The sequence below is a fragment of the Argentina silus genome, assembly GCF_951799395.1.
Source record: "Argentina silus genome assembly, chromosome: 2".
NCBI classification, from domain to species: Eukaryota; Metazoa; Chordata; class Actinopteri; order Argentiniformes; family Argentinidae; genus Argentina; species Argentina silus.
In genome coordinates, this window is record NC_139656.1 from 2,854,956 (window position 1) to 2,881,818 (window position 26,863).

The 26,863-nt window shown below is 45.7% G+C and overlaps 1 protein-coding gene and 1 long non-coding RNA gene across 2 annotated transcripts; both read right to left on the reverse strand.

The window, feature by feature from the left end:
• Positions 1 to 43: 43 nt before the first annotated feature.
• LOC310821784 (olfactory receptor 10A6-like) lies at positions 44 to 26,863 on the reverse strand (the record flags this gene model as incomplete). Its single annotated transcript, XM_083693994.1, has 3 exons — positions 44 to 396; positions 715 to 941; positions 26,490 to 26,863. The coding sequence occupies 3 exons, from the start codon at positions 26,861 to 26,863 to the stop codon at positions 44 to 46; spliced, it is 954 nt and encodes a 317-aa protein (XP_083550120.1).
• LOC310800986 lies at positions 13,821 to 15,140 on the reverse strand. Its single transcript, XR_014554097.1, has 3 exons — positions 14,598 to 15,140; positions 14,185 to 14,487; positions 13,821 to 13,956 (listed from the first exon to the last, which is right to left on the reverse strand). It is a non-coding gene; the product is annotated as an uncharacterized lncRNA (long non-coding RNA).

Genomic DNA, 26,863 nt, shown 5'->3' on the forward strand with positions numbered 1-26,863 from the left:
AGATATTCTTAGCATACACATTCTGTAATCTGTATTCTGTACATCACTGTTTGGGCGAGATTGTTTTTTTGAACAGTCCAGCGATGCTTGTACGTAATTCTTTGGTAACCAAGCCATATATAATAGGGTTGATGGTCGGGGGCACTATGAAACCCAGTATGGTGCAGAACTTCTTCACGTTCATAGGGACGTTAGGGAAACGGATACTGAGGATGAGGATGAGGATAGTGATCTCATAGATCAGGTAGATGACCAGGTGTGTGGCACAGGTCTGCACGGCCTTGCTGCGGCTGCTGCTGTCGCAGTTCCTCTTCAGGCAGGCAGTCAGGATCTTGACATAGGAGAAAGCGATGAGGAGGAAGGAACAGCTGCTCAGTGCCCAGGTAATACACAAGCCTGAAATGAGATTGTAAGGAATATGGAACTCCCAAATGAGTACCTGCATCTACTACCTTTTTCTTGTCAAAGCTTTTTTTTTTGTAAAGCTTTTTAAAATAAAACACATTCTACTAGACATGGACAAGAAAATCTGATTGAACAAACAAGAGAACAAACCCTGCAGCATATAATTTATGGTCATGTACTGCAATGTAACAAAAATACATCTGTTCAAAGTTTGTAGTTTTGTACTATTTTCCTCTTGTTGTTACTCTATGTTTTTTGTGTAGACATAAATATCCGTCTGATCCTTCCTTATGTCATCCTAAAACTTACCGTAGTAGTCGTTGATAGGGGTGGGCCGGCAGGCCAGGAGAAGGATGGAGCGGTTGTTGCAGTAGACGTCTCTGATGTGGGTGCCACACAAGGGGGTGCCGACGTTCAGGGCAAAAAGCACCCCTACGAGGAGGATGGCTATAGCCCAGGCCAGAGCACAGGAAAACACCAGCCGAGCCGTGGTCATGATGGCTTGGTACCGAAGCGGCTCACAAACAGCCACATACCTGTAGTTTAGAGTGAAACAGAAAAAGGATACATAAGGACAACATTTATTGTCTCACATAGGTTACATTCTGTACAGCCACAGTGCTGCTTGAAAGTTTGTGAACCCTACAGGGATGGTCATTATTTTTGTATGAAATATTAAAATTAACTAATGAAATCTTTATCTATAACTATAAAATCTTTATGGTTTATTCTGTCTTGAAAATAACCATTGTTAAGTTTGCAGTGGTGCAAACATTTAAAGGGACACTTCACCATTTTGTTATAACTCATACTAATTATCTCCAGGACCAAACTGTACCCGTCTCTACATATGTGAAAACTATGATTGTTGACATTTTGTAGTCAATAAGGTGGAGAAAAGGTACAGAGGAATTTACCTCCAATTATGTAATTATCAGTCACTGAATATATTAACTCCAACGAGATTCCAGCCAGGGGGAGTGTGTTTCTGGTTGTAGATTTAGAAAATCACTCAATAAAATAAAATAAAAATACTCCCAATGACATCATAGGGGGTAATTTCCTTCGGGCCTTTTCTGTCTTATTGACTACAGAATGTAGAAAATCACAGTTTTCACATACGTAGACACTGGTATGGTGCTTGAGATAATAAATATGAGGTGAAAGTGAAGTGGCACTTTAACAAATTGAGCCCTAGCTCAGTGAGTAATCTATTCTCCCACACAGTTATACAATGTTTACACTATACAGTACAGGAGTAGAACAGTGTCTCATACCTGTCGTAGGCCATGGCAGACAGTAATGTATGCACAGCTGCACCATAGGTGTGTATAGAGAAGGCCTGGGCGATGGCGCTGACATATGGGATTCTCTTATCTCCTGTCAGGAACTGTTTCATCAGCAGACTCATCACAGCTGTGGCTCCAAGTAGGTCACAGGAGGCCAGGTTACACACCATCACATACATGGGCCTGTGCAACTTCTTGTCCACTGTAATCACACTCAACACAATCCCGTTCCCCACTAAGATGAACATGAAGCCGGCCAGGACCAGGGAGAACAGCAGGTAACCCTGGTCCTCCGGCACCGTAAAACCGTCCAGCTCAAAGATGATTGGCTGCTTCAGGGCTACATAGGACATGTTCTCCATCCTCAGCATGAGAGCCTTATAAAAAACACAGTACAGGAGGAACCTCCTCACAACACACATGATCCAGAGAGGTAGACAGATTACTGTTCACTGACTCGTCACAACTTTTAACTTTGAGAGTTTGCTTCAGTACGAATGTTCAATAGTTGATCATGTCTGAGAATAATAGTATTCTACACACACTATTATTAATATATTGTATTATACTCAAACTAATCCTGCCCTTTAACATAGTAACATAACAATGTAGTTTTACATTGCCTTTATCAACAATTGACAAAGTAAACCACTGTCAAAAACATTTTGGCACACAATTCCATTCCTCTCTTAACAATTTAAACACTTCTACTCATTCAAGCCATCTCAGTTCAGTTTGCAGAAAGCCTTGCAGGTGTGGTGAGGTGTTGTGGTGCTCTCTACCTCTCTATCAGAGATGAAGTCCTGGCTCGGGGAGAGGTGACTGTTCTTTATACTACTGGTTTCTTCCACGCCCGTCCTCCCCTGTCTAATTCCCTCAATCCTGACATACATCATATGACACCCTGTGGACATGCCCACCTACACGGGTAGGGGGAAGATGTCATGTCTAAATCGAACCAGGAACCACCATGGAGATCTGGGGATATTATTAACTTAAAGAGAAAATGTAGAAAAGCTGAGCATCAATTCAGAAAAACTAAGCTGCAAGTGTATCATGACATTTTTAAAGAACACCTCACTATCTTCAGTAAAGCAATTAGAAATGCAAGACAAGCTCATTTCTCAAAACTGATTTCTAAAAATCATAATAATCCCAGAATGCTTTTCTCAACTATTGACAGCCTCATAAATCCAGCTCCAAAAAGTCACTCTTTCATCACCTCAAGAGTTTTCAGAATGTTTCAGAGACAAGATAACAAAAATCAGGTTGGATCTAAACCATGTTATATTGAGGGTGTGAGCCCCTGTCTTTGGACACTTTCCCTCAGCCTAAGACTGCTATGAATGATTTTGCTGCTTTAGAAATAAATGCTCAAGAACGAAGTAATGCAATTAAAACCCTCCACCTGCTCACTTGACCCTATCCCCACCTGTGTTTTAATTGTCTTGAGGATGAAGTGCTAGTGATTGATTTTTTAAGTAAAATTCTTGAAAAATGTATATTCAAACACCTAAATGATTACCTAAATTTGTAGATTTGAGAAGTTTCAATCTGGCTTTCGTCTTCAACACAGCACTGAGACAGCGCTAGTTAAAGTTGTAAATGACCTGAGAATGAACATGGATGAATAGAAACTCAATATTATTACTTTTAGACTTAAGCGCTGCTTTTGATACGGTAGATCATGACATCCTTTTTAACAGACTACATCTGTCTGGCAGAGACTATTTTGTCTCCATTGTTGACCACTCCTCGTCTAACCCAAGTATAACATGGGGTTCCTCAAGGCTCCATTCTGGGACCTATGTTGTTCAGTCTCTATATGCTGCCACTGGGAATTTCTTGCAATTGAACAAACATAAGACAGAAGTTTTAATTATCGGAGCAAAGGTCCAGAGAGAGATACTGTGCGCTAACTTAAAATCCCTGGTACAAAACGCCAAATCCCTATCTAAAAATCTTGCCGTGCTTCTAGATCCTGATTTGAATTTTGAATCTCACATCAGTAATCTCACTAAAACCGCCTTTTATCACCTTAGAAATATTGCTAAAGTGCAACTGTTTCTCTCCCAGGCAGATACTAAGAGACTTACACTCACCGGCCACTTCATTAGGTACACCTGTTCAACTGCTCGTTAATGCAAATATCTAATGGTGTGGGGGATATTTTATTGGCACACTTTGGGCCCCTTAGTACCAATTGAGTATTGTTTAAACGCCACAGCCTACCTGAGTATTGTTGCTGACCATGTCTATCCCTTTATGACAACAGTGTACCCATGTTCTGATGGCTACTTCCAGCAGGATGATGTCATGTCACAAAGCTCTCTCAAACTGGTTTCTTGAACATGACCATGACTTCACTGTACTCCAATGGCCTCCACAGTCACCAGATCTCAATCCAATCGAGCACCTTTGGGATGTGGTGGAACGGGAGATTCGCATCATGGATGTGCAGCCGACAAATCTGCAGCAATGATGCTATCATGTCAATATGGACCAAAATCTCTGAGGGATGTTTCCAGCACCTTGCTGAATCTATGCCACAAAGAATTAAGGCAGTTCTGAAGGCAAAAGGGGGTCCAACCCGGTACTAGCAAGGTGTAGCTAATAAAGTGGGCGGTGAGTGTATGCATGCTTTTATCGTTAGCAGGCTTGATTACTACAATGCTGTGGAGGTGCAGTAAACAATGAGACAAGGAGGCGAAGGCAAGTCGAGTCTGTTTACTCTCCACATAAAAATACAACTGACAACAACACTGAGCGGGAAAAGACGTTACCCGGAACCCAAAACATATAACTCCCGCCCACTCTCTTAAAGGCACAGATGCCCTGGTGAATGTCTCTCTCTCTCCTCCCTTGTAGGTCACTACACAGGCCCCCCCAGAATTCACCATAACAAAACGCAGTCAATCAATGAACAATTAACATAGCAAACAGTCAACGTGGCGGTGGCCGTATCAAGTGGCCAAAACGGCTGCGTTTAGCAGGAGGGGGGTCAAGGGCCCTGGGCGGCTTTAGAGCCCGGGCAGGGGCCGGGGCAGGGCCGGAGGCCGCAGCAGGGGGGCGTCCCCGCCGCGGGGGTAGGGCCAGCTGAACCGGCTCGTCAATGTCCAGATGAGCAGGCTTGAGACGGTCCACTGTGACCCGCTCTGGCTTACCCCCCATGTCCACAACAAAGTTCTTAGCTCCCGCCTCCAGGACGCGGAAGGGTCCATCGTATGGGGGCTGTAATGGAGTCCAATGGCTATCATGGCGGATGAAGACGTATCTGGCCGACAGCAGGTCCTTGGGCACGTAGGACTGGGGGACGCAGTGGCGAGATGTTGGGATGGGGACAAAGGCATCAGCGATGTCCCGGGACACCGCCCAATGAGTGTCGGCAGACCAGGGGGATGCGGCCTCCGGGAGGAACTCCCCCGGAACTCGCAGTGGCTGGCCGTACACCAGCTCGGCGGATGAGGTCCGGAGGTCCTCCTTGGGAGCAGAACGAAGACCGAGCATGACCCACGGGAGGCGGTCGGCCCAGTTGCTGTCCGTAAGGCTGGCCCGCAGAGCAGCCTTCATGGAGCGATGGAACCTCTCACAAAGTCCGTTGCCCTGTGGGTTGTACGCCGTAGTGCGGTGGAGCTTCACCCCCAGGCCCTTAGCCACCGCAGTCCAAAGCTCTGATGTGAACTGTGGACCCCTGTCGGAGGTGAGGTCAGCTGGCGTGCCGAACCGGGCAACCCAGCACGCGATGAACGCCCGGGCCACCTCTGCTGATGTAATAGACGACAGGGGAACGGCTTCCGGCCACCTGGTGGTTCTGTCCACCATGGTGAGGAGGTGAGTGAACCCGAGGGAGGGGGGCAGGGGGCCCACCAGGTCCACGTTGACATGGTCGAACCGCCTCTCCGGCACCAGAAACGGTGCCAAAGGGGCCTTGATATGGCGTTGTACCTTGGCACGCCACGCAGGAGTCAGCCCACGTCCTGACGTCCCTTCTGAGGCCCGGCCAGACGAACTTGGCCCCCACCAACCTAGTGGAGGCTTTCACGCCCGGGTGGGAAAGGCCGTGGATGGTGTCGAAAACACGGCGCCGCCAGCCAGCAGGCACCATGGGGCGCGGTTGGCCCGTGGAGACGTCGCAGACTAGCATGGCTTTGGCATCATCAACACCATGTCCTCCAGCCGCAGCCCAGTGGGGGCCGTCCGGTAGGCTTGAATGTCCGAGTCCGTGGCCTGGTCAGCGGCCATGGCAGCGTAATCCAGTCCCAAGTACACGGACCCCACGACTGACCGGGAAAGGCAGTCGGCGACAGAGTTGTCCTTGCCAGACACATGCTGGATGTCCGTGGTGAACTCGGAGATGGCAGAGAGCTGACGCTGCTGTCGACCAGACCACGGCTCCGCGGTTTTGGCCATGGCCATGGTGTCGGGTGGCGAGGAAGAGACCCAGGAGCTCCCTGTCGAAGGTGCTGTACTTCCTCTCGGTGTCGCGAAGCTGCTTACTGAAGAAAGCCAGGGGCTGCCAGGCCCCGCTCACCCACTGCTCACACACCGCTCCCACTGCGTAGTCTGATGCGTCTGTCGTGAGGGCGACCGGGGCCGTGGGAGATGGGTGCGCCAGCAGCGCCGCGGTGGCCAGCGCAGCCTTGGCCGCGTCGAAAGCTCCGTCCCTCCCCGGGGACCAGTCCACGTCATCCTTGGGCCCTTTTCCCCGCAGGGCCCCGTACAAGGGCCGCATGAGGTGAGCCGCATGGGGAATGAACCTGTTGTAAAAGTTCACCATGCCCAGGAACTCCTGCAGGGACTTCACAGTGCGGGGACGTGGGAAACTGGCGACGGCGTCCACCCTGGCGGGAAGGGGGACCGCTCCCTGTGGAGTGACGTGGTGTCCGAGGAAGGTAATGGACGACAGGCCAAACTGACACTTGGCCGGGTTGACGATGAGGTGTGTCAGGTGCTCCTCTGCACACGCGCTGGCCACCAGAATGTCATCCAAATAGACAAACAAGAACGGCATGTCCCGCAGCACAGAGTCCATCAGGCGCTGAAACGTCTGCGCCGCCCCTTTGAGGCCGAAAGGCATCCGCAGGAACTCAAACAGGCCAAAGGGCGTGATGACCGCTGTCTTGGGGACGTCCAGTGGTTGGACCGGTACCTGGTGGTATCCTCGCACCAGGTCCACCTTGGAAAAGATGGTGGCCCCCGCCAAGTGGGCGGAGAAGTCCTGTATGTGTGGGACAGGATACCGGTCGGCAGTCGTGGCGTTGTTCAGGCGACGGAAATCGCCGCAGGGGCGCCAACCGCCATCAGCCTTAGTCACCATGTGCAGGGGGGAGGCCCACGGGCTGTTCGAGCGGCGCACGATGCCGAGGCGTTCCATGGTGGCGAACTCCTCCCTGGCAATCACGAGCTTAGCAGAGTCGAGGCGCCGAGCACGAGCGTAGACTGGAGGGCCGACGGTGGTGATGTGGTGCTCTACGCCGTGCTTAGCCACTGCCGACGAGAACGTGGGTGTGGTGAGGACAGGGAACTCGGTCAGTAGGCGCTGATACTGATCCCCGGTGGCGAATGTGTTTGACAGGCAGAGCCCGCCAACCCCTCCAAGCGTGCAGGGGTATGTAGCAAAGGCCACAGCATCGATCAGGCGGCAGTTCGTAACATCCACCAGCAACCTGAAGGCACAGAGAAAGTCCGCGCCCAGGATCGGCGTAGACACAGCGGCCATAACAAAGTCCCAGCCGAAACGCCGCCCGCCGAAACACACCTCCACATACCTGGTGCCGTAGGTACGTATAGGCGTGCCATTGGCGGCGTCCATCTGTGGGCCGTGTCCGCCAGCCATGGTGTCCACAGGCAGAGCTGGCAGGATGCTGCGCTGGGCGCCCGAGTCGACCAACAGACGCCGGCCGGAGATGGAGTCGGTGACAAACAGCAGCCTGCAGTCACGGCCAGCACCCATAGCTGCTAATGAGCGCCGGTCCTGGCGTTTCCCGGCACCGCGAAACTGCATGGTTGGCGACACTGCTTAGCCTTAGCTCCAAACCTGGCATGGTAATAACACAACCCGTCGTTGCGCTGGCGGTGGGCCGTCACCGCGGCTGCGGTGCCCATGGTGTCCTCCGAAGGGGGGGGCGGGGTCGAAGCGCCCAGGGTAGGGAGCAGCGCGTGAACAAACTGCTGCCGGTTGGCAAGGAAAATCCTGTCTGCCTCCGCAGCCAGCTCACGGTAGTCCTTGGAGGAGGAGAGGGAGGAGCTGGCTAGCGCAGTGCGTACCGGCGCTGGGAGCTGCCGCAGGAAAATGTGAGTAAAAAGGAATGAGGGATCAGCCGAGCCCAGCACAGCCAGCATTTTCTCCATTAATTCGGACGGCCTGCTATCCCCTAGGCCGTTGAGGGACAGCAGGCGGTCTGCCTTCTCCATTTCTGACAGTTCGAAAAGTCTCAAGAGGAAAGCTTTGAGCGCGGCGTACTTGCCGACAGCCGGTGGAGCCTCTAGCAGTGCCATCGCTCTGGCCGTCGTCGAGGCATCCAACGCCGCCACCACATGGAAGTACCTCGTCATATCGTGCGTTATACCTCGTAGCTGGAACTGGGCTTCAATGTGCTGACACCACGGCCGTGGGTTGCGCTGCCAAAAGTCAGGCAACTTGATGGTCGCGGCGTAGATGTTAGCATTTGCCGCTTCTCCCGCCCCGCTCGGTCCAGGCATTGCAGGGTAGTTGTTGCCATCTTCGGATGTCGACATATTCTCTCACGGGGTCACCAATGTGGAGGTGCGGTAAACAATGAGACAAGGAGGCGAAGGCAAGTCGAGTCTGTTTACTCTCCACATAAAAATACAACTGACAGCAACACTGAGCGGGAAAAGACGTTACCGGAACCCGATGCTGTTGGAGCCATTTTGATATTTATGTTTGCATATGAATTTGAGTGATTTAAGATTGATGAAATGCTATTGAAATAATTATTATATTTAAGTTGATGAAATATGGTTTAATAGTATGGTGAATTATGGTTTACAATTACCTAATTCTTTGTGTGAACTGTGATTGACTGCCGTGTTCTGTCTGACCAATTAAGTGTGACGTCTGACGTTCTGATTGACAGATGTCTAATATAGGGATGGGTCACCTATGACCAGGTAGAGCGGAAGTGGCAAACAATTTTTCAACCGCGTGAATGCGGTAGAGACATCTTTGTTTGTAATTTGAGTTTGAAGGAACAAATAAATGAATCTATACTTTAAGACGCGCGTTGTCCGGATTTATCCGCTCTCAGAAGCGGCCACTACATTAAGTTAACTACATTAAGCTCCGAAAGGTCGGACAAAGAAACTTGTTGATGGCATCTTCGATCAGGGCTTGGAAATACATTGGACTACGTTCAGCATCTGCTTGTTTTCTCCGTGAGTAACCCGGCGATTTCCATTGTCTTCAGACCCAGGTACGATCAGACATTAGGAGAGACTTTGAAATGTTTGATGGGACAATACAAATTGCGCGACCACTGAAAAATCTTACTGAAGCGGATCATTGAGATCCCGACGTGTTAATTCAACGTGGACACTCTTTTAAGAAGATTGCTTGCGACAAACTAAAGACTTCAGTAACTAAGCATAACCTGCAAGAAAATCTGCAAAATAATTACGACCCTGCAAATGAATAAATTATGCGCGCAACACTGAACGAATATACAGACGGCAAGAATGAAAGAACGGAGATTAAATGAAGACGCTGTTTATTTGTACGTTGATGCGACATATGTATAGGAAGGAATAATTATTTATAAGACCAAACAAAATAACCGAGATCATGTCTGAGGAACAAACGAAGCAACCCGAAAACCCTCGAAAGGAGGCCAAAAGCCCAGACACTGATAAACCCGATCAAAGCAAACTTGGTATTAAAGAGCTCAGCGCAACGCGTCGCGGCAAACTTGGGCATTGCACTCGAAAAATGAACGAAATTAATGATGACATGATAAGATTTGGTAGAGGCGATGCTGGTGCTGTGAAAGCACAATTGGAAGAGTTTCAGAAAATATTGAAGACATTTAAGAAATCTCATGAATCTGTTCAAATGCTGCTATCTGATGACGTGAAAGAAAATGAAAATGTTGACTGGTATGAACCGAAGATTGCAAAATTTAATGACTTTATTTGTCAAACTGAGACATGGTTAAAACGTCAGCAAGACCCACAATCACTTGTTGATGTGCATGATAGTGTGTCAATTGTATCTAAGAGTAGTTCAAAGGCATCATCAGCCCATTCAGCGCGAATTAAAATTGCTGTGGATAAAGCTGGTTTACTGGCCAGAGCTAAATCCTTGAGAGAGAAACACGAAATGGAAATGGAAAAGGTTAAATTATGAGCTAAAATGGAAGCATTACAACTAAGAGAAGATCTTGCTGTCACAAATGCCAAACTACAGGCCCTAGAAGAAATTGATCCAACTGAATTAACAGCAAGAACAGCTTTCAGACTTGAGGATGGCATGAATACTTACCTGGAGAGATATATGGAGAAGTCACACAGAACAGAGGAACCACTTTCCAAATCAGAGGAAAGCAGCAGAGTTACAATGATATCTCTGCCGGATTTTGTGGATTTGGGAGCAATACCTAAAACACCACTACAGGAGGCTATGCGTGTAGGCCTACATCAGAAATCAACGGCGGCACCGCAAACAACCACTGCTGCAACGACTAGGCCCAACTTATCAAGCCGAGGCACTAGAACTACTTTGAATCAACCAAGAACAGCACAATCTACTCTGGAAAGAGAACCATTAGAACCCCTAGATAACTCAGACTTGACAAATCTGCTTGTATCTGTTGTAGCTCAAACATCACTTCCAAAGAAGGAAGTTCCCGTGTTCAATGGTGACCCTCTGGACTTTCAGTTGTTCATGCAAGCAATCAAACACAACATAGAGGATAAGACTGACAGTAATGAAGACCGACTGTACTTTCTGGAACAATATACAGTTGGACAGCCAAAAGAACTTGTCAGAAGCTGTTTTCACATGGACGCTGCGAGTGGGTATGCTGAAGCAAAGCGCCTGCTCAAGCGACACTTTGGCAATGACTTTAAAATCACAACTGCCTATATGGAGAAGGCCTTAAACTGGAGTATGATCAGACCAGATGACGGAAAGGCACTTCACAGTTATGCGTTATATTTAAGAAGTTGCTGTAATGCTGCCCAAAACTTTCAATACATGTTGGAACTCGACTTGCCATCCAATATGAAACAAATTGTCTCCAAACTTCCATATAAACTCAGAGGGAGATGGAGAACAGTGGTATGTGACATTATGGAACAGACACAACAGAGGCCTAAATTCAATGATCTTGTCAGATTTTTTGAGAAACAGTCCAAAATAATGCAGGATCCGGTCTTTGGCGACATTCAAGACGTTCGTAAAGAAGCGAAGGTGAGAGCACCTACAGTGAACTTGCCCTATGGGAAATCTGCCAGCAAGCAGAGCTTCGTCACTGCAGTAACTCCAGTCACCACTAATGCTGCTGCTAATGCCAATGTCAAAGAAGATAGAAATCAATCTAGAAAGGTCACTCCTTCAAATGAAAATGATGCTTTTTCTAAACCCTGTGTCTACTGTAAAAGAGAGCATGCCATGGAAAGATGTGAAACAATGTCAAAACTCCCACACAAGGAGAAAGTGGAATTTCTTAAGAAACATGGATTTTGTTTTGCCTGTCTGATGAAGGGACATCTCAGCAAGACATGTAAGAAACGCCTGACATGCCGCTCATGTGATACGAAACACCCTACGCTCTTACACATTGAAAACTGGCCACCAGATGGCGCCATAGAAACTAAAGCACCTGCAGTAGCCACAAACAATACCAGCTGTGGTACAGCCGTTCAGGCCAACTCTGTCACAGTCAGCCTGCCATCAACCGACCAAACAGGCAATTGTACCTGTGAGAGTGAAGGCGACCAAGGGTAGTCATTCAATAGAAACATATGCATTCCTGGATCCCGGGAGTTCTGCTACCTTCTGTACAGAAAAACTAATGGAAGAACTGTGTCAGAGGGAGGAAAACAGAAATTCTGCTTCAAACCATGAGTTATGAAAAATCTGTGAAAACCTTCAAAACATATGGACTGGAAGTATGCAGCCTTGATGGCAAAGAATTCATAGAACTTCCAGAGGTCTTTACACAACGAGCTATTCCCGTAAGCGATCAAAACATCCAGAGAGAAGAAGATCTTAAACAATGGCCTTACCTTAATGAGGTCAAGTTGAACTCCATTAAAGCTGATGTGAATCTGTTGATCGGGGTGAACATCCCCAAAGCTATGGAACCACTCAAGGTCATCCACAGCCAAGGCAATGGCCCTTATGCCGTTCTGACACATCTGGGATGGATAGTGAACGGCCCACTGGGAATCAGCTCACATGTTGACAAACATGGACGACCACAGATAACAGAATAGAATATCAGTGGCTCGCTTGGGCGATCTTCTGATCCAACAATACAACCAAGACTTTCCAGAATTGACCTATGAAGAGAAAACCGAACATTCCTTTGAGGATAAAAGGTTTTTGCAAATCATGAAAGAATCCTTAAGAAAAAAAGACGGTCATTATGAAATCCGACTTCCTTTCCGTAAGGATGATCTTCGTATGCCAAATAATAGGCAAATGGCTGAACAAAGAGCATATAGCCTTCAGAAAAAACTTGAGAAGGATGAGTCTTTTAAGAATGATTATGTGTGTTTTATGAACGATGTCTTAGTGAAAGGACATGCAGAGATGGTACCTGAAGAACAGGGCCCGTATCCTTAAAGATTCTGAGAATCCTCTCAGAGAGCTCCTAACTTAACCTAAAAATTCCTTGCCAGGAGTTTTAGCTTAGAAGTGATTCCAGAACATTTTCAGTGAACTCTGAGCCAGGAATGGATGAAAAATCCTATCTTAGTGAGGGGGTGTGGTTGACCCCGTTGCTAGGTATGAGTCATCATTTCAAAAGCCGTGATTGGTTGATCCTACAAGTTTGATGAAAATGAACTTTTGGTGATAATGAGCAAAGGATGTACCCTCAAATCAATAAACATAATTATACACTCTAATCTTATGCAGACTATAATTGTAAATAATATTTCACATTCAAGAAAATATCTGGAAAATGAATAGTAAGCTGTAGGGGTTATAGCCTAACATTAGAATCTAAAATATGTGAAAACTTAAGCTCATTACACCCTGTTCAAATAATGATTTGTGTCTCATTTGCTCATATTAATATCCTAGCTGGCATATTTTGTACTTTCACTTCCATATGGACCCCATTGAAAACAAGATGGCCTATCTCAAGGGGCTGTCCTTAATGAAGTAGAAATTGCAACGTTACAACTCAGTGTGAACTTAAAGAGGGTAACACAGCTCAGCTTTTAACAATGTCTGTGATTGCTGGCTGGTCTATTTATGAAGGCTTGTTAACAAATATCCTACAAACACAGAAAATGGAGAAAAAAAGGAATCGCAAGCCGAACTGGACTGAGGAGCAAGGTTTGTTGCTGGCCCAGTTGGTGAACGAACATAAAGGTATGTTACGAGGAAAATTTGGCCCAACTGTCACTAGCCAAGGCAAGAGGCGCGCCTGGGACACAATATCCCAAACAATCAATGCCTCTTTTCCACTGGTGGTGCGGACAGGCGACGATTGTGAGAAAAGGTGGTATGTGCTGCAGTCCAAGGCAAAATATGAGATTGCAGCACACAAGCGGGAATCCTCACTCACAGGTGAGCAAAATACTATGGCCTACCACATAATCTGGCAACTTGCTCCTGCTGGCAAAGTTAATTTACATGCCTAAGTACTGTGTTCATTGACTGTTTCTTTCTAGGGGGTGGACCACCTGCAAAGCGGCTGTCCCAGGTGGCCGACACTGTCTTTCAAGTCCTGGGACACTCTGAGGTCAGTGTCACCGGGCTGCCAACAGGCATTGACACGTCAATGATGCAGGCCCTTGAAATGCAGCAAAGGTAGGACACAGGGTTATTCATATCAACAGTGTTTATTCATTGCAGAAGCCATTTCATGTGTTATCCATGCTCATTGTATTAAATTAATTTAATCAAAACAATAATTAAACTAGGCCTATGTATTTCTGTAGCATGGAGCCATCACAAGAACCGGGCCCATCAAGTTTGCCGCCTGAACCATCTGCAGCTGCTACTCAGGATAGCCCGGCGGATCAAACACCATTCCCATCCGCAGCACCTGCTCCGTCAGCATCCCTGCTGGAGAGAAGATTGCAACTCACAATTGATGTGTTTGAACAACAAAAAAAAGTCCTTTCCCTTCAGGAGGAGTACTACCGCCTTAAAATTGAACACCTAAAAAATAAACCATTTAGAGATTGTGTTCTGTGTCTTGCATTTAACAATTGCAGGTGATGTGCAGTAAAACTGTGGTAGTTCTTAATACCATCACAAGTTCTCAAATGACATGGGGCTACAGCTTGCCTGAAATGTAAATTTGTGAAGTTTGCCCTGTAAGGCAGTCCACTCTGGGCTAGGTTCCCCTGTGGAATGTGAATATCTTCTTCACCACCATCCTCATCGTTGTCTCCATCCTCATCCTCATCGCCATCCTCCAGAGGTTCTGCAATCTGTCTAACCTTGCAAATATTGTGTAATATTGCACAGGCTATGATGACTTTGCTGACTTTTTCAGGCCTCAGCCGCACCTCTCCGTGGAGAACATGAAAGCGCCTCTTAAGCTGGCCTATGCCACGCTCCACCACCGCTCTTGTTGTCTTGTGGGCCCTACAATAGAATACAGACCTTTAATTATTTGATGGAAATATTGCACTACTTGGATGCTCTAACATATTGCTTGCATTTCATTTCCATGATTTTTGTATTGTTTGGCTTACCTGTTATAGTTTAGTTGGGGCCCTTGGCGTGGCTGGAGGTAAGGTGTAAGGAGCCATGGTTTGCATGGATAGCCACTGTCCCCTAACAAGTGGCAATTAGCTGGCACATAGCGTCTCTCAAAAAGCTGTCTGATGCCACTCTCGGAGAGCATTCTCGCATCATGTGTGGAGCCTGGCCATTTAGCCACAATGTCCAAAATCTTCCAGGCCGCATTGAACACTATTTGCACATTGATGCTGTGGAAATTCTTCCTGTTAACAAAGACAGCCTCGTCCTCTGATGGCGCAATTATTCTCACATGTGTTCCATCAATTACACCCACAACGCCAGGGAATCCTGCAATGTCCATAAATGCCCTTTTATGTGTGTGTAAAGTGCGGGCATCCAGCGGGAATGAAACAAATTGTGTCACAATATTAGGTTGTGACAAAGCTGTCAGTGTTTGGGTGATGACTCTGCTGACGGAGGATTGGGACAGACCGAAGTCATCACTGCTGCATTGTTGCATTTTCCCTGTTGCCAAATACCTCAGGGTTGTGATTACTTTCTTCTCCGGTGTAATAGGGTTGTGGCGTCGAGTTGGTGAAGTAATTGCATCTCTAAGGAGATCCACCACAAACATGATTCCTGCACGATCCAATCTGTAGCGTCTCAATAATTCCCTGTCATCCAGTGTTTGCAGGACATCTCTCCTGACTCCTCTGTTGGCCATTTTGTGCAGCTGCTTAGGGTAACTCCTAAGCCACTAAAAGTCCTCTTCCCTGCTCTTAGCAGATCTCGCCTTAGGAGCCCTTTTAAGCGCTAGGACTCTTGAGGAATAGCTTTTATATTAACTGGGATTACTTACAGGCAATTGTCACTTTTAGGGGAAATTCTAAGAAAACGTCATGCCTCTGAGAATTTTCTTAGAATTTGGCCGCTAGGAGCCATTTTTTGCACAAAAATTCTTTAGAGATACGGGCCCAGGTCCACCGGACTGATGGAAGACTCTGGTACATTCCCCACCACGGAGTGTACCACAAGCGTAAAAAGACAATCCGGGTGGTCTTCGACTGTACTTCGGCCTACCGAGGTACCTCTTTGAACACTGAGTTTTTACAAGGCCCAGACCTTATGAACACCTTGCTAGGGGTACTTCTGAAGTTCAGACAGGAACCAATAGCTGTGATGGGGGACATCGAAGGAATGTTCCACCAAGTGAAGATTCCTGAAACGGACGTGGACTTTCTGAGGTTCTTGTGGTGGCCAGGTGGTGACACTACTCAAGCACTGAGAGAATTTCGAATGACTGTGCATCTCTTCGGTGCAGTTTCATCTCCCAGCTGTGCAAATTTTGCCCTCAAGCAGACAGCTTAACACTGAACACTATTCGTCACAATTTCTATGTGGATGATTGTGTTAAATCAGTTCCAGATGAAAACCAAGCCATTAGTCTAGTTCAGAACTTGAAGAAAATATGGGCAACTGGAGGATTTAAACTTATCAAATGGACCAGCAACAGTCGTTCTGTCCTTGCGTCTTTACCTGCAGAGGAAAGGGCAAAGGAAGTAAAGGACATTGATCTTGACCAAGACAAGCTTCCTGTAGAGAGAGCACTTGGCATGCGTTGGCATGTTGAGTCCGATACATTCTTCTTTGACACCACTCTGAAACTACAACCAGTTAGTCGAAGGGGAATCTTGTCTGTGCTCAATTCTGTCTATGATCCTATGGGATTCTTATCACCAGTTATGCTCACAGGAAAACTGATACAGCAGGAGCTGTGTAAGATCAACTGCGGATGGGACGATGAAATCCCAACTGCCCTTGCGTCAAAATGGAGCGAGTGGCAGAAAGATCTTCACAGGATCTCTGACTTCAAGATTAAAAGATGCTACAAACCCGTGGATTTTGATGTCACTGACACCCAATTACACCACTTCTGCGATGCCAGTGAGAGTGGCTATGGGACAGTCAGTTATATGAGATTTACCAGCAGAAGCAGACCTCCTCACATTGTGTTTGTGATGGGGAAAGCGGTCACGATTCCCAGAATGGAGCTCACCTCAGCAGTTTTGGCCGCCTGTATCGACAATATGCTCAAGAAAGAACTGGAGCTTCAGATCTCAGACTCCTTCTTCTGGACTGATAGTACTTCTGTCCTGAAGTACATTCTGAATGACACTCAGAGATTCAAGACTTTTGTGGCTAACCGAGTATCTGTGATTCGTGACCTGACACAGAAATCTCAGTGGCGTCACATTAGGACTGATCTCAACCCAGCAGACAATGCGTCTAGGGGAATGCGAGCCGAGGCTTTTCTGAAAGAAGGATGTTGGCTTAACGGTCCAGACTTTCTGGCCAAATGCGAAGCTGACTGGCCGAAACTTTCCACAGAACCACTCATGCTTTCTGACAGTGACTCAGAGGTAAAGAAAACTGTTGTGGCCTTCGCTATAGCAGCACATGAAGACCCTCTGACTCGCTTTATTGAATACTTCTCATCATGGGACAAACTCATCAGATCTACGGCATGGCTTTTGAAGTTCAAGCGGACTCTGAGACACTTTATCCAATTGAAAAAGGCAGGTAACTCACACAGTGCATCAGTTAAAAAAGAATATGCGAAGAACAAGCAGCTATCTGACCAGCAGCTATCCATGCAGGATTTTACAGATGCTGAGGAATCACTTGTTGCTTATGTGCAACAGAAAGCCTTCAGGGATGAAGTGAATGCCTTACGAGCAGGCCAAGCTGTAAGAAGGAGTAGCAGACTCTACAAGTTGGATCCCATTCTTAATGATGGAATACTGAGAGTGGGAGGTAGATTGAGTAAGTTGGCTATGCCGGAGGACTTTAAACACCCGGCCATTCTGTCTAATGTAGACCACTTCTCGACACTTCTTCTGAACCACACCCACCATCTGGTAGGTCATTGTGGAAAAAATCTAATGCTTTCTAAGCTCAGGACAAAATATTGGATTCTCAAAGCGAATCAGGCTGCAAGGAAAATAACCCGCGACTGCACACTCTGCAGACGATGGCATGGCACTGCTATGAAACAGAAAATGGCTGATTTACCGCTCACACGCATAACACCAGATCTTCCCCCATTCACTCACACTGGCTTGGACTATTTTGGGCCCATAGAAGTCAAGAGTGGCCGTAGCAGGGTGAAGAGATACGGAGCCTTGTTTACGTGTCTTTCCAGTAGAGCTGTACACTTGGAGATGGCTTACTCCATGGATACAGATTCATGTATCTCAGCCTTACGAAGATTCATCTGCAGACGTGGTCAAATCAAAGAAATTGTTTCAGACAACGGAACAAATTTTGTGGGCGCAGAGCGAGAATTAAAAGAAGCACTTGCTCAGAGTTTCAACCCGCCTTATGGTTCTCACCACGGAGGCGCGTGGGAACGTCTCATTCGAATCATAAAGAAAATCCTTTACTCCATCACAAAGGAACAGATCTTAGATGACGAATGTCTTCAAACTGCCTTGTGCGAAGTGGAGGCAGTTCTCAATGCCCGTCCCATTACAGTAACATCTGGAGACCCTAAAGATCCTGAACCCCTAACTCCAAATCACCTTCTGCTCTTGAAAGGAAAACCCATTCTTCCACCTGGGCTCTTTTCCAAGCAGGATGGCTACTCTAGAAGAAGGTGGAAACAGGTCCAGTACCTATCAGACCTCTTCTGGAAGAGATGGACACGGGAGTATCTTCCCTTAATGCAGGAGAGACAAAGATGGAATGAGGTCAAAAGAAATCTGAAACCTGGAGACATGGTACTGATCATAGATGAGACCTCTCCACGAAACTCCTGGCCTATGGGACGTATTAAAAAGCTTTCCAGATGCAAAAGGCTTTGTACGTCGTGTCAAAGTGAAAATTCAGACAGGCATCTTAGAAAGACCTATTACGAAGCTGTGTCTTCTCAAAGACATGTCCTGACTGACCATCTTACAGACCCGACTGACTGACTCACATACTGACAAACACCACACTACACTGCTCACAACATAACATTTATTTTCGATAAGATCTTGAAACCTACTGAAATCCTTCTCTATGCACAAGAGTATATTTCACATTTTGAATGAGTAAAGAATACATATGAATCTGTTGGATACTTACCTGTTGATTTTTATGATGTGAAATGAAATGTGTAAATAATATGATTTTGAAAAGGACTATTGAAAGGACTATTGAATTAATGCCGAGAACATTTTTGAGAAAAGACTTTGAAATCCCCTTGACTTTTTATAAGGGCTTATATTTTTGAAAGGAAAAAGAAAACCTTCTTTGATGGACTTTTCATGAACTATTGAAACTAATATGTGGAAAAAAAGAAAAAACAGATATAATGTGACAATGGACTTTTGAACTGTGTGGCTCCTGTGAATATTTTATGTTATGAATTGCCTTATTATGGCCAATTAGGGGCCGGAGTGTTGGAGCCATTTTGATATTTATGTTTGCATATGAATTTGAGTGATTGATGAAATGCTATTGAAATAATTATTATATTTAAGTTGATGAATTATGATTTACAATTACCTAATTCTTTGTGTGAACTGTGATTGACTGCCGTGTTCTGTCTGACCAATTAAGTGTGACGTCTGACGTTCTGATTGACAGATGTCTAATATAGGGATGGGTCACCTATGACCAGGTAGAGCGGAAGTGGCAAACAATTTTTCAACCGCGTGAATGCGGTAGAGACATCTTTGTTTGTAATTTGAGTTTGAAGGAACAAATAAATGAATCTATACTTTAAGACGCGCGTTGTCCGGATTTATCCGCTCTCAGAAGCGGCCGCTGAAAAGCTGCCACTACAGATGCCCTGGTGAATGTCTCTCTCTCTCCTGCCTTGTAGGTCACTACAATGCTCTCCTTTCTGGTCTACCTAAGAAAGCTATAAATGAGCTCCAGATCATTCAGAATGCAGCAGCACATGTACTAACCAAGACCAGAAGGAGAGCACACATCTCACCTGTCCTAAAGTCCCTTCATTGGTTGCCTGTCAGTTTTAGGATAGATTATAAGATCCTTTTATTGGTGTTCAAATCACTCAATGGACTAGCGCCTCAATACTTGTCAGACATGCTTTTAATATGCTCCTTCAAGATCACTGAGGTCCTCAGGCACCAGCCTTTTAGTTGTTCCCTGGGTGAGGACAAAGAACTACGGGGAGGCGGGATTAAGTGTCTATGGTCCTCGTCTCTGGAATAGCCTGCCAGAGGAGCTGAGGGCGTCACAATCTGTAAACACCTTTAAAAGAAATCTTTAGCTGAGCATTCTCTTAATCCATCTTATTTTAATATACCCTCTTCAACTATGCCGCACTGGTCTCTCTGTTCTACCAAAACTATAATGTCCTTATATTAATGTTTATTTTCACTGTATTGTTAAACACCTTCTATTGCAATTTTGCACAAAAGGCGCTATATAAATAAAGTCTGATTTGATATTGATTTGATGTCAACCGCTGCACTGCCATCCTTACCATTAATTGGCATTGCTACTTGGGAGATATACCGTGCACTTTGATTATTTAGCACATCTTCCTTTTCCACTGTCACATAAGGGTTTGAAATATCTTTCTTATTACATTTTGCTTTGATGATTTATTTGTTATTAAATTATTTGAATCCTGATTTTCAGTGACAGTGGACCTAAAATACATCTTTACATGACCTTACACGTAACATGGCTGTCGTCAACACAGCTTGGGATATTTAATTCCCATACTGAGGTGCTTGATAGACATATTTTGTTGAGTCAGCATTGTAATAGGGTACCATTCATTCAGAAAATATAACTTAAACACCTGACAAACACATTCCAATTCCAATTTCATTAAAACTCTTATCACCACCTTTACATTTTTATGGAGAGAGGAGGATACCTCACAGTACCCCCCCCCCCCCCCCCCCCTCTAGTAATGGCACCTGACATTCACTGGGGGCGCCCAGCGTGACAGCGATGAAACTCCTTGATAAGTGCCGGATTCAGGACATCCTGATCCGGAATCCAGGACCATTCCTCCGGCCCATACCCCTCCCAATCCACCAGGTATTGCAGGCTCCGGCGGACCCGGTGGGAGTCTAGCAGGCGGTGGACTGTGTAGGCGGGCTGACCCTCTATGATGCGCGGGGGTGGTAGCGCTCTTGTCTTAATCCGCATGTTGCAGGGCAGTTGAAAGCGGTAGGCTACTGAGTTGACCCTCCTGAGGACCTTGAAGGGACCGATGAAGCTGGGAGAGAAATTGCAGGATTCCACCCACAGGGGAAGGTCCTGGGTGGACAGCTAAACCCTCTGCCCGGAACGGAGCGATGGTGCGGGCCTGCGCAACCTGTTGGCCTGGATCTGCTGACCTTGGGAGACCTTCACTAGGGCCAACCTAGCTCTCCTCCATGCAACGAACCTCTGCGCGGCTGCCACCTCCACCTTGGGCTTCTGCTCTGGGAACAGTGGGGGCTGGTAACCGAGGAGACACTGGAAGAGAGACATGCCCGTGGAGAAACAGATTTAGGTGCACATACTCAACCTACAGTAGGTGGCTGCTCCAGGCCACGGGGTTGGAGGATACCATACACCTCAGGGTTGTCTCCAGGTACGGGTTGACCCTCTTCCTCTGGCTGTTCGACTGGGGATGGTATCCAGAGGAGAGGCTGACCATTGCCCCGATGAGAGTGCAGAAGACCCTCCATAAGCGGGCCTTGAACTGTGGAGCCCGGTCAGAGACTTTGTCCAGTGGGTGACCAAACACTCGAAAAACATGCTGGACCATGCTGTAGGGAATTTAAGGAAAGGTACAAATCGACAGGTTTTAAAAAAAAACGGTCAACTATAACTAATGTGATGGTGTTACCTTGTGAGTGTGGGAGACCGGTGATCAAATCCAAAGAGATGTGAGACCAAGGATGGTTAGGAATGGGAAGGGGATGAAGTAAACCTTGAGGGCGTGACCGCGGTATTTTATTCTGGACGCAGACGGGGCAGGCAGCAACAAAGGACTGCATCTCTCTCCATGGTGGGCCACCAAAACCACCTACGGCTGAACTCCAGAGTCCTAGTGGATCCCATATGTCCAGTCAGATGTGACGAGTGCAAACACTGCAAGACTTGGGAGCAAACTGTAGTGGGGACAAACAGACGTCCAGGAGGACCACCACCCGGGTCCTCATCCCTCTGTTGTGCCCTGGCCACCACAATCCCCCAGCGGTCCCACAATCTGCGAGCTCGAGAGAATGGGGTCAGGAGATTTCTCCAGTTCTGGCGTGTCGAAGTGCCTGGATAGGGCATCAGGCTTTTGATTCTTGGAGACAGGCCTGTAGGACAGAATGAAGTTGAAACGGTTGATCAAAAGATCTTACTGGGCTTGACCGGAGTTTATGCGTTGCAGGGTCCCCCTTGCAAGCATGAAGTCTTCATAGAAATACAGCTGCAGGATGGGAACACTGCAATTGATGTTGCAGTAGGATATGAGATTCCGGTCCAGAATGAATTGGAATAATCATTCATTATTTAATCTCCTCCATTTTATTTTCTGAGATAAAGAAAGAGACCACAAGCTCAGAATGTTATTTTCAAGAGCGCAAAACAAAAAGCTATGTTAACAAATACCAGGTAGACATTGCTGTTATAAATATGGTTGACTTTATTGGTAGCTAGCAACACTGTTGTCTGTAAGACACACAATTTTACGCAAACAGTAATACCAACCAGTGCTAAGACTAACAACAAATCATTGTAGTTGCTGTTTATGAGCTGTTAGCCTCGGTTCATTCTTAAGCTGCCTGCCTTCACCACCGTTTGCTGACAGACAGGCTTCGGTCTGTGTGATTATGTAGTTTCCTGCGAAGGTTAGAGATCATTACAGTGGTGATGCAGAGGTGTGTTTCAAATGTAACTGTTTTTTAAGCGCTCTGCGTTCCTGTATTCTTGCCAGTATGACCTTTCAGGTGTTCTTAGAGGTATGTTCTTGAAAGAACAGGAGGACACAGAGTGCAAGAACGCATTTTGGAACAGAGCCAACAACTCGAACTGCAAGGAATACATACATCTGCACCCTTTCTCTTCTCAAATGTGCCTTTGTATTTTGTCAATGCACCCGGTACAGTCCATGGAATTGCAGAACCAACAGTATTAACACATTTTGCTATCCTTCGGTTCCCATAATTTCCAATTGCATCCCTTTTTTTAATTGCCTAATTTTTTTTACTTCCTGGTTACTAATCGTCATCTGTCTCACTCTGTGTGTCTTTTACCCGAAAGCAGTGAAATGTTGTGCCTTCTGGAATGCACTTTTATAAAATATAGACTAAATAAAGACTTGGCCCTGTGTGCTGTACTGTATACAACTTCAAAATATGTTAACAATCAACATTTTGTCAACAAATACTCCCTTAAAGTTAATTACAACCAGGGGTATAATGAATAATAAATTGTATGTTTATTGCACTTTTCATGTGTACAATCTCAAAGTGCATAGAGTAGAGTTCAGTACATAAGTTTAGGCATGTAGTATAGATTCAGTCATCAGCTACACAAATTCATAAAGGGACAGAATCATGTAACATTTTCTGATCAACATGGAGATGAAAGGAGCAAGCTTCAGTCAGACAGGCTGTACCAAAAGCATGACTGCTTGTGGGAAACAAACAGATATTCTTAGCATACACATTCTGTGATCTGTTTTCTGTACATCACTGTTTGGGCGAGATCGTTTTTTTGAACAGTCCAGCGATGCTTGTGCGTAATTCTTTGGTGACTAAGCCGTATATGATAGGGTTGATAGTCGGGGGCACTACGAGCCCCAGTATGGTGCAGAACCTCTTCACGTTCATAGGGACGTTAGGGAAACGGACACTGAGGACGAGGATGAGGGTAGTGACCTCATAGGTCAGGTAGACGACCAGGTGTGTGGCACAGGTCTGCACGGCCTTGCTGCGGCTGCTGCTTTCGCAGTTGCTCTTCAGGCAGGCAGTCAGGATCTTGACATAGGAGAAAGCGATGAGGAGGAAGGAACAGGTGCTCAGTGCCCAGGTAATACACAAGCCTGAAATGAGATTGTAAAGAATATGGAACTCCCAAATGAGTACCTGCATCTACTACCTTTTTTTTTTTTTTTGACATTGACAAGAAAATCTGACTGAGCAAACAAGAGAACAAACCCTACAGCATATCATTTCTGGTCATGTACTGCAATGTAACAAAAAAATACATCTGTACAAAGTGTGTAGTTTTGTACTTGACTATTTTCCTCTTGTTGTTACTGTATGTTTTTTGTCTAGACATGACAAATATCTGTCTGATCCTTCCTTATGTCATCCTAAAACTTACCGTAGTAGTCGTTGATAGGGGTGGGCTGGCAGGCCAGGACCAGGATGGAGCGGTTGTTGCAGACAACGTTTCTGATGTGGGTGCCACACAAGGGGGTGCCCACATTCAGGGCAAAAAGCACCCCTACAAGTAGGATGGCTATAGCCCAGGCCAGAGCACAGGAAAACACCAGCCGAGCCGGTGTCATGATGGCTTGGTACCGAAGCGGCTCACAAACAGCCACATACCTGTAGTTTAGAGTGAAACAGAAAAACAATACATAAGGACAACATCTGCTAACTAGACCCAGAGGCTGAAGACAGGCATCTGAACATAAACGTCCTGCTGAAAGGTCAACGTCATCAATTCTTAGTGTCCTGTAGGCATTCATAGGTTTAGAGACCTCTGTCCTGCTCTCATTTTGACAGTTAAATGCCTCAAATTACATAAAATTGCACCTTACTCTAAATTGAGAGTTTCTTGACTGACAGTGCTGCTTGAAAGTTTGTGAACCCTACAGGGATGGTCATTATTTTTGTATAAAATATTAAAATTAACTTATAAAATCTTTATCTAAACCCCAATTGGTAATAAAGACATTCCAAATAAAGGACACAAACAAAAAACATGATATTTTCATTGTTTATTTAACGAAAGTGGTTTATTTAACAAAAACTCAGATTTCATGTGTGCAAAAATATGTGAACCTCTCGAGGCAATAGCTTGTGGCACCTCCATTAGCAGCGATAACTTGGAGTAAATGTCTCGTATAGCCACTGATCAGTCTCTGACATCTGTTTTGAGGAATTTTTGCCCACTCCTCCTTACACAACTCAGCCAATTGAGTGAAGTTTGAGGGGTGTCTGGCATAAACTGCCTGCTTCAGGTCCTGCCACAGCATCTCGATTGGATTTAGGTCAGAACTTTGACTTTGCCAATCTAAAACACAAATCTTCTTTCACCTGAGCATTCTTTGGTAGATTTGCTTTGGGTCATTGTCTTGTTGGAAGACCCATTTTCAACCCAGCTTTAGCTCCTTGACTGATGGCTTGACGTTCTGTTCAAGAATCTCCTGGTACACCTCAGAATTCATGGTTCCCTTAATGGTGTGGAGTCGTCCAGGTCCAGAGGAGGAAAAAGCAGCCCCAGATCTTGACATTCCCACCACCATGCTTGACTGTTGGGATATGGTTCTTTTGGTGGTAGGCAGTGTTGGGTTTTTGCCAAACATAATGGTTTTGATTGTGACCAAAAAGGTCAATTTTGGACTCATCTGTCCAGAGAACGGAATTCCAGAAACCTTCAGGCTTGTCCAGGTGGTCTCTGGTAAAGTTAAGACAGGCAGTTTGGTTCTTTTTTGACAGCAGAGGCTTCTTCCTAGCAACCCTCCCATGAATGCCATTTTGATTCAGTGTTCTTATTGTTGAAGCATGCACAGTTACCTGAGATGCAGCAAGGGACGTCTGCAAATCTCTACATGTTATGTTTGGGTTGGCTTTTACCTGATTTATTAATTTTCATGTATCTGATGTACTCTCACTACCCTCTTCCTGATGTCCTCTGAGAACTCCTTTCCTCTCGGCATGGTGTGTTTTGCATTCACCTGTATGGGTAACACAAAACTGTTAGTCCCGCCCAAACTCTTTCCTCAAGATCTCTCCTTTGATTGCTTCATTTAGTACCCAATTGTTTACCCACCTGATTCTACTTCCCTACTTGATTTAACCAATTCAACATGGGGTTCACTTATTTTTGCACCTACACTAATTTCTTTATACACGCATGATTTCCTCTGAACCAACATATGGGATTGGTAAATATAAACTGGTTTTGATTAAATAAAGATGTCATGGTAAAAACAAAAAAAATGTATAATTGCACAAGAGGTTCACATACTTTCAAGCAGCACTTTATGTTCAAATAACAAAATCAATACTGAAAACATAATCAGTTAATCATTATTTGATCACTCAATCATTTATGTCCTTCTAAAATAATTGTCACTTTCATGCTTTATTCTGTCTTAAAAATAACCATTGTTAAGTTTGCACTGTTGCAAACATTTAAAGGGACACTTCACCATTTTGTTGTAACTCATACTAATTATCTCCAGGAACAAACTCTACCCGTCTCTACATATGTGAAAACTGTGATTTTTGACATTCTGTAGTCAACAAGGTGGAGAAAAGGTACTGAGGAAATGACCTCCTATGATGTCATTGGGGGTAAAAAAATGAATGCATTCAGTGATTATCAGAAACTACAACGAGATTCCAGCCAGGGGGAGTGTGTTCCTGGTTGTAGATTTAGAAAATCACTAAGTAAAATGAAAAATATTACCCACAATGACATCATAGAGAAGGCCCTAAGAAAATGACCCCCGATCTTATTGACTACAGAACGTAGAAAATCACAGTTTTCACATACGTAGACACTGGTATGGTGCTAGAGATAATAAATATGAGGTGAAAGTGAAGTGTCACTTTAACAAATTGAGCCCTAGCTGAGTGAGTAATCTATTCTCCCACACAGTTATACAATGTTTACACTATACAGTACAGGACTAGAACAGTGTCTCATACCTGTCATAGGCCATGGCAGACAATATTGTCTGCACAGCTCCACCATAGGTGTGTATCGAGAAGGCCTGGGCGATGGCGCTGACATATGGGATTCTCTTATCTCCTGTCAGGAACTGTCTCATCAGCAGACTCATCACAGCTGTGGCTCCAAGTAGGTCACAGGCGGCTAGGTTACACACCATCACATACATGGGTCTGTGCAGCTTTTTGTCCACTGTAATCACACTCAACACAATCCCGTTCCCCACAAGGACCAGCATGTAGTTGGCCAGGACCAGGGAGAACAGCAGATAACCCTGGCCCTCCGGCACCACAAAACCATCCAGCTCAAAGATGATTGGCTGCTTCAGGGCTGCATAGGACATGTTCTCCAT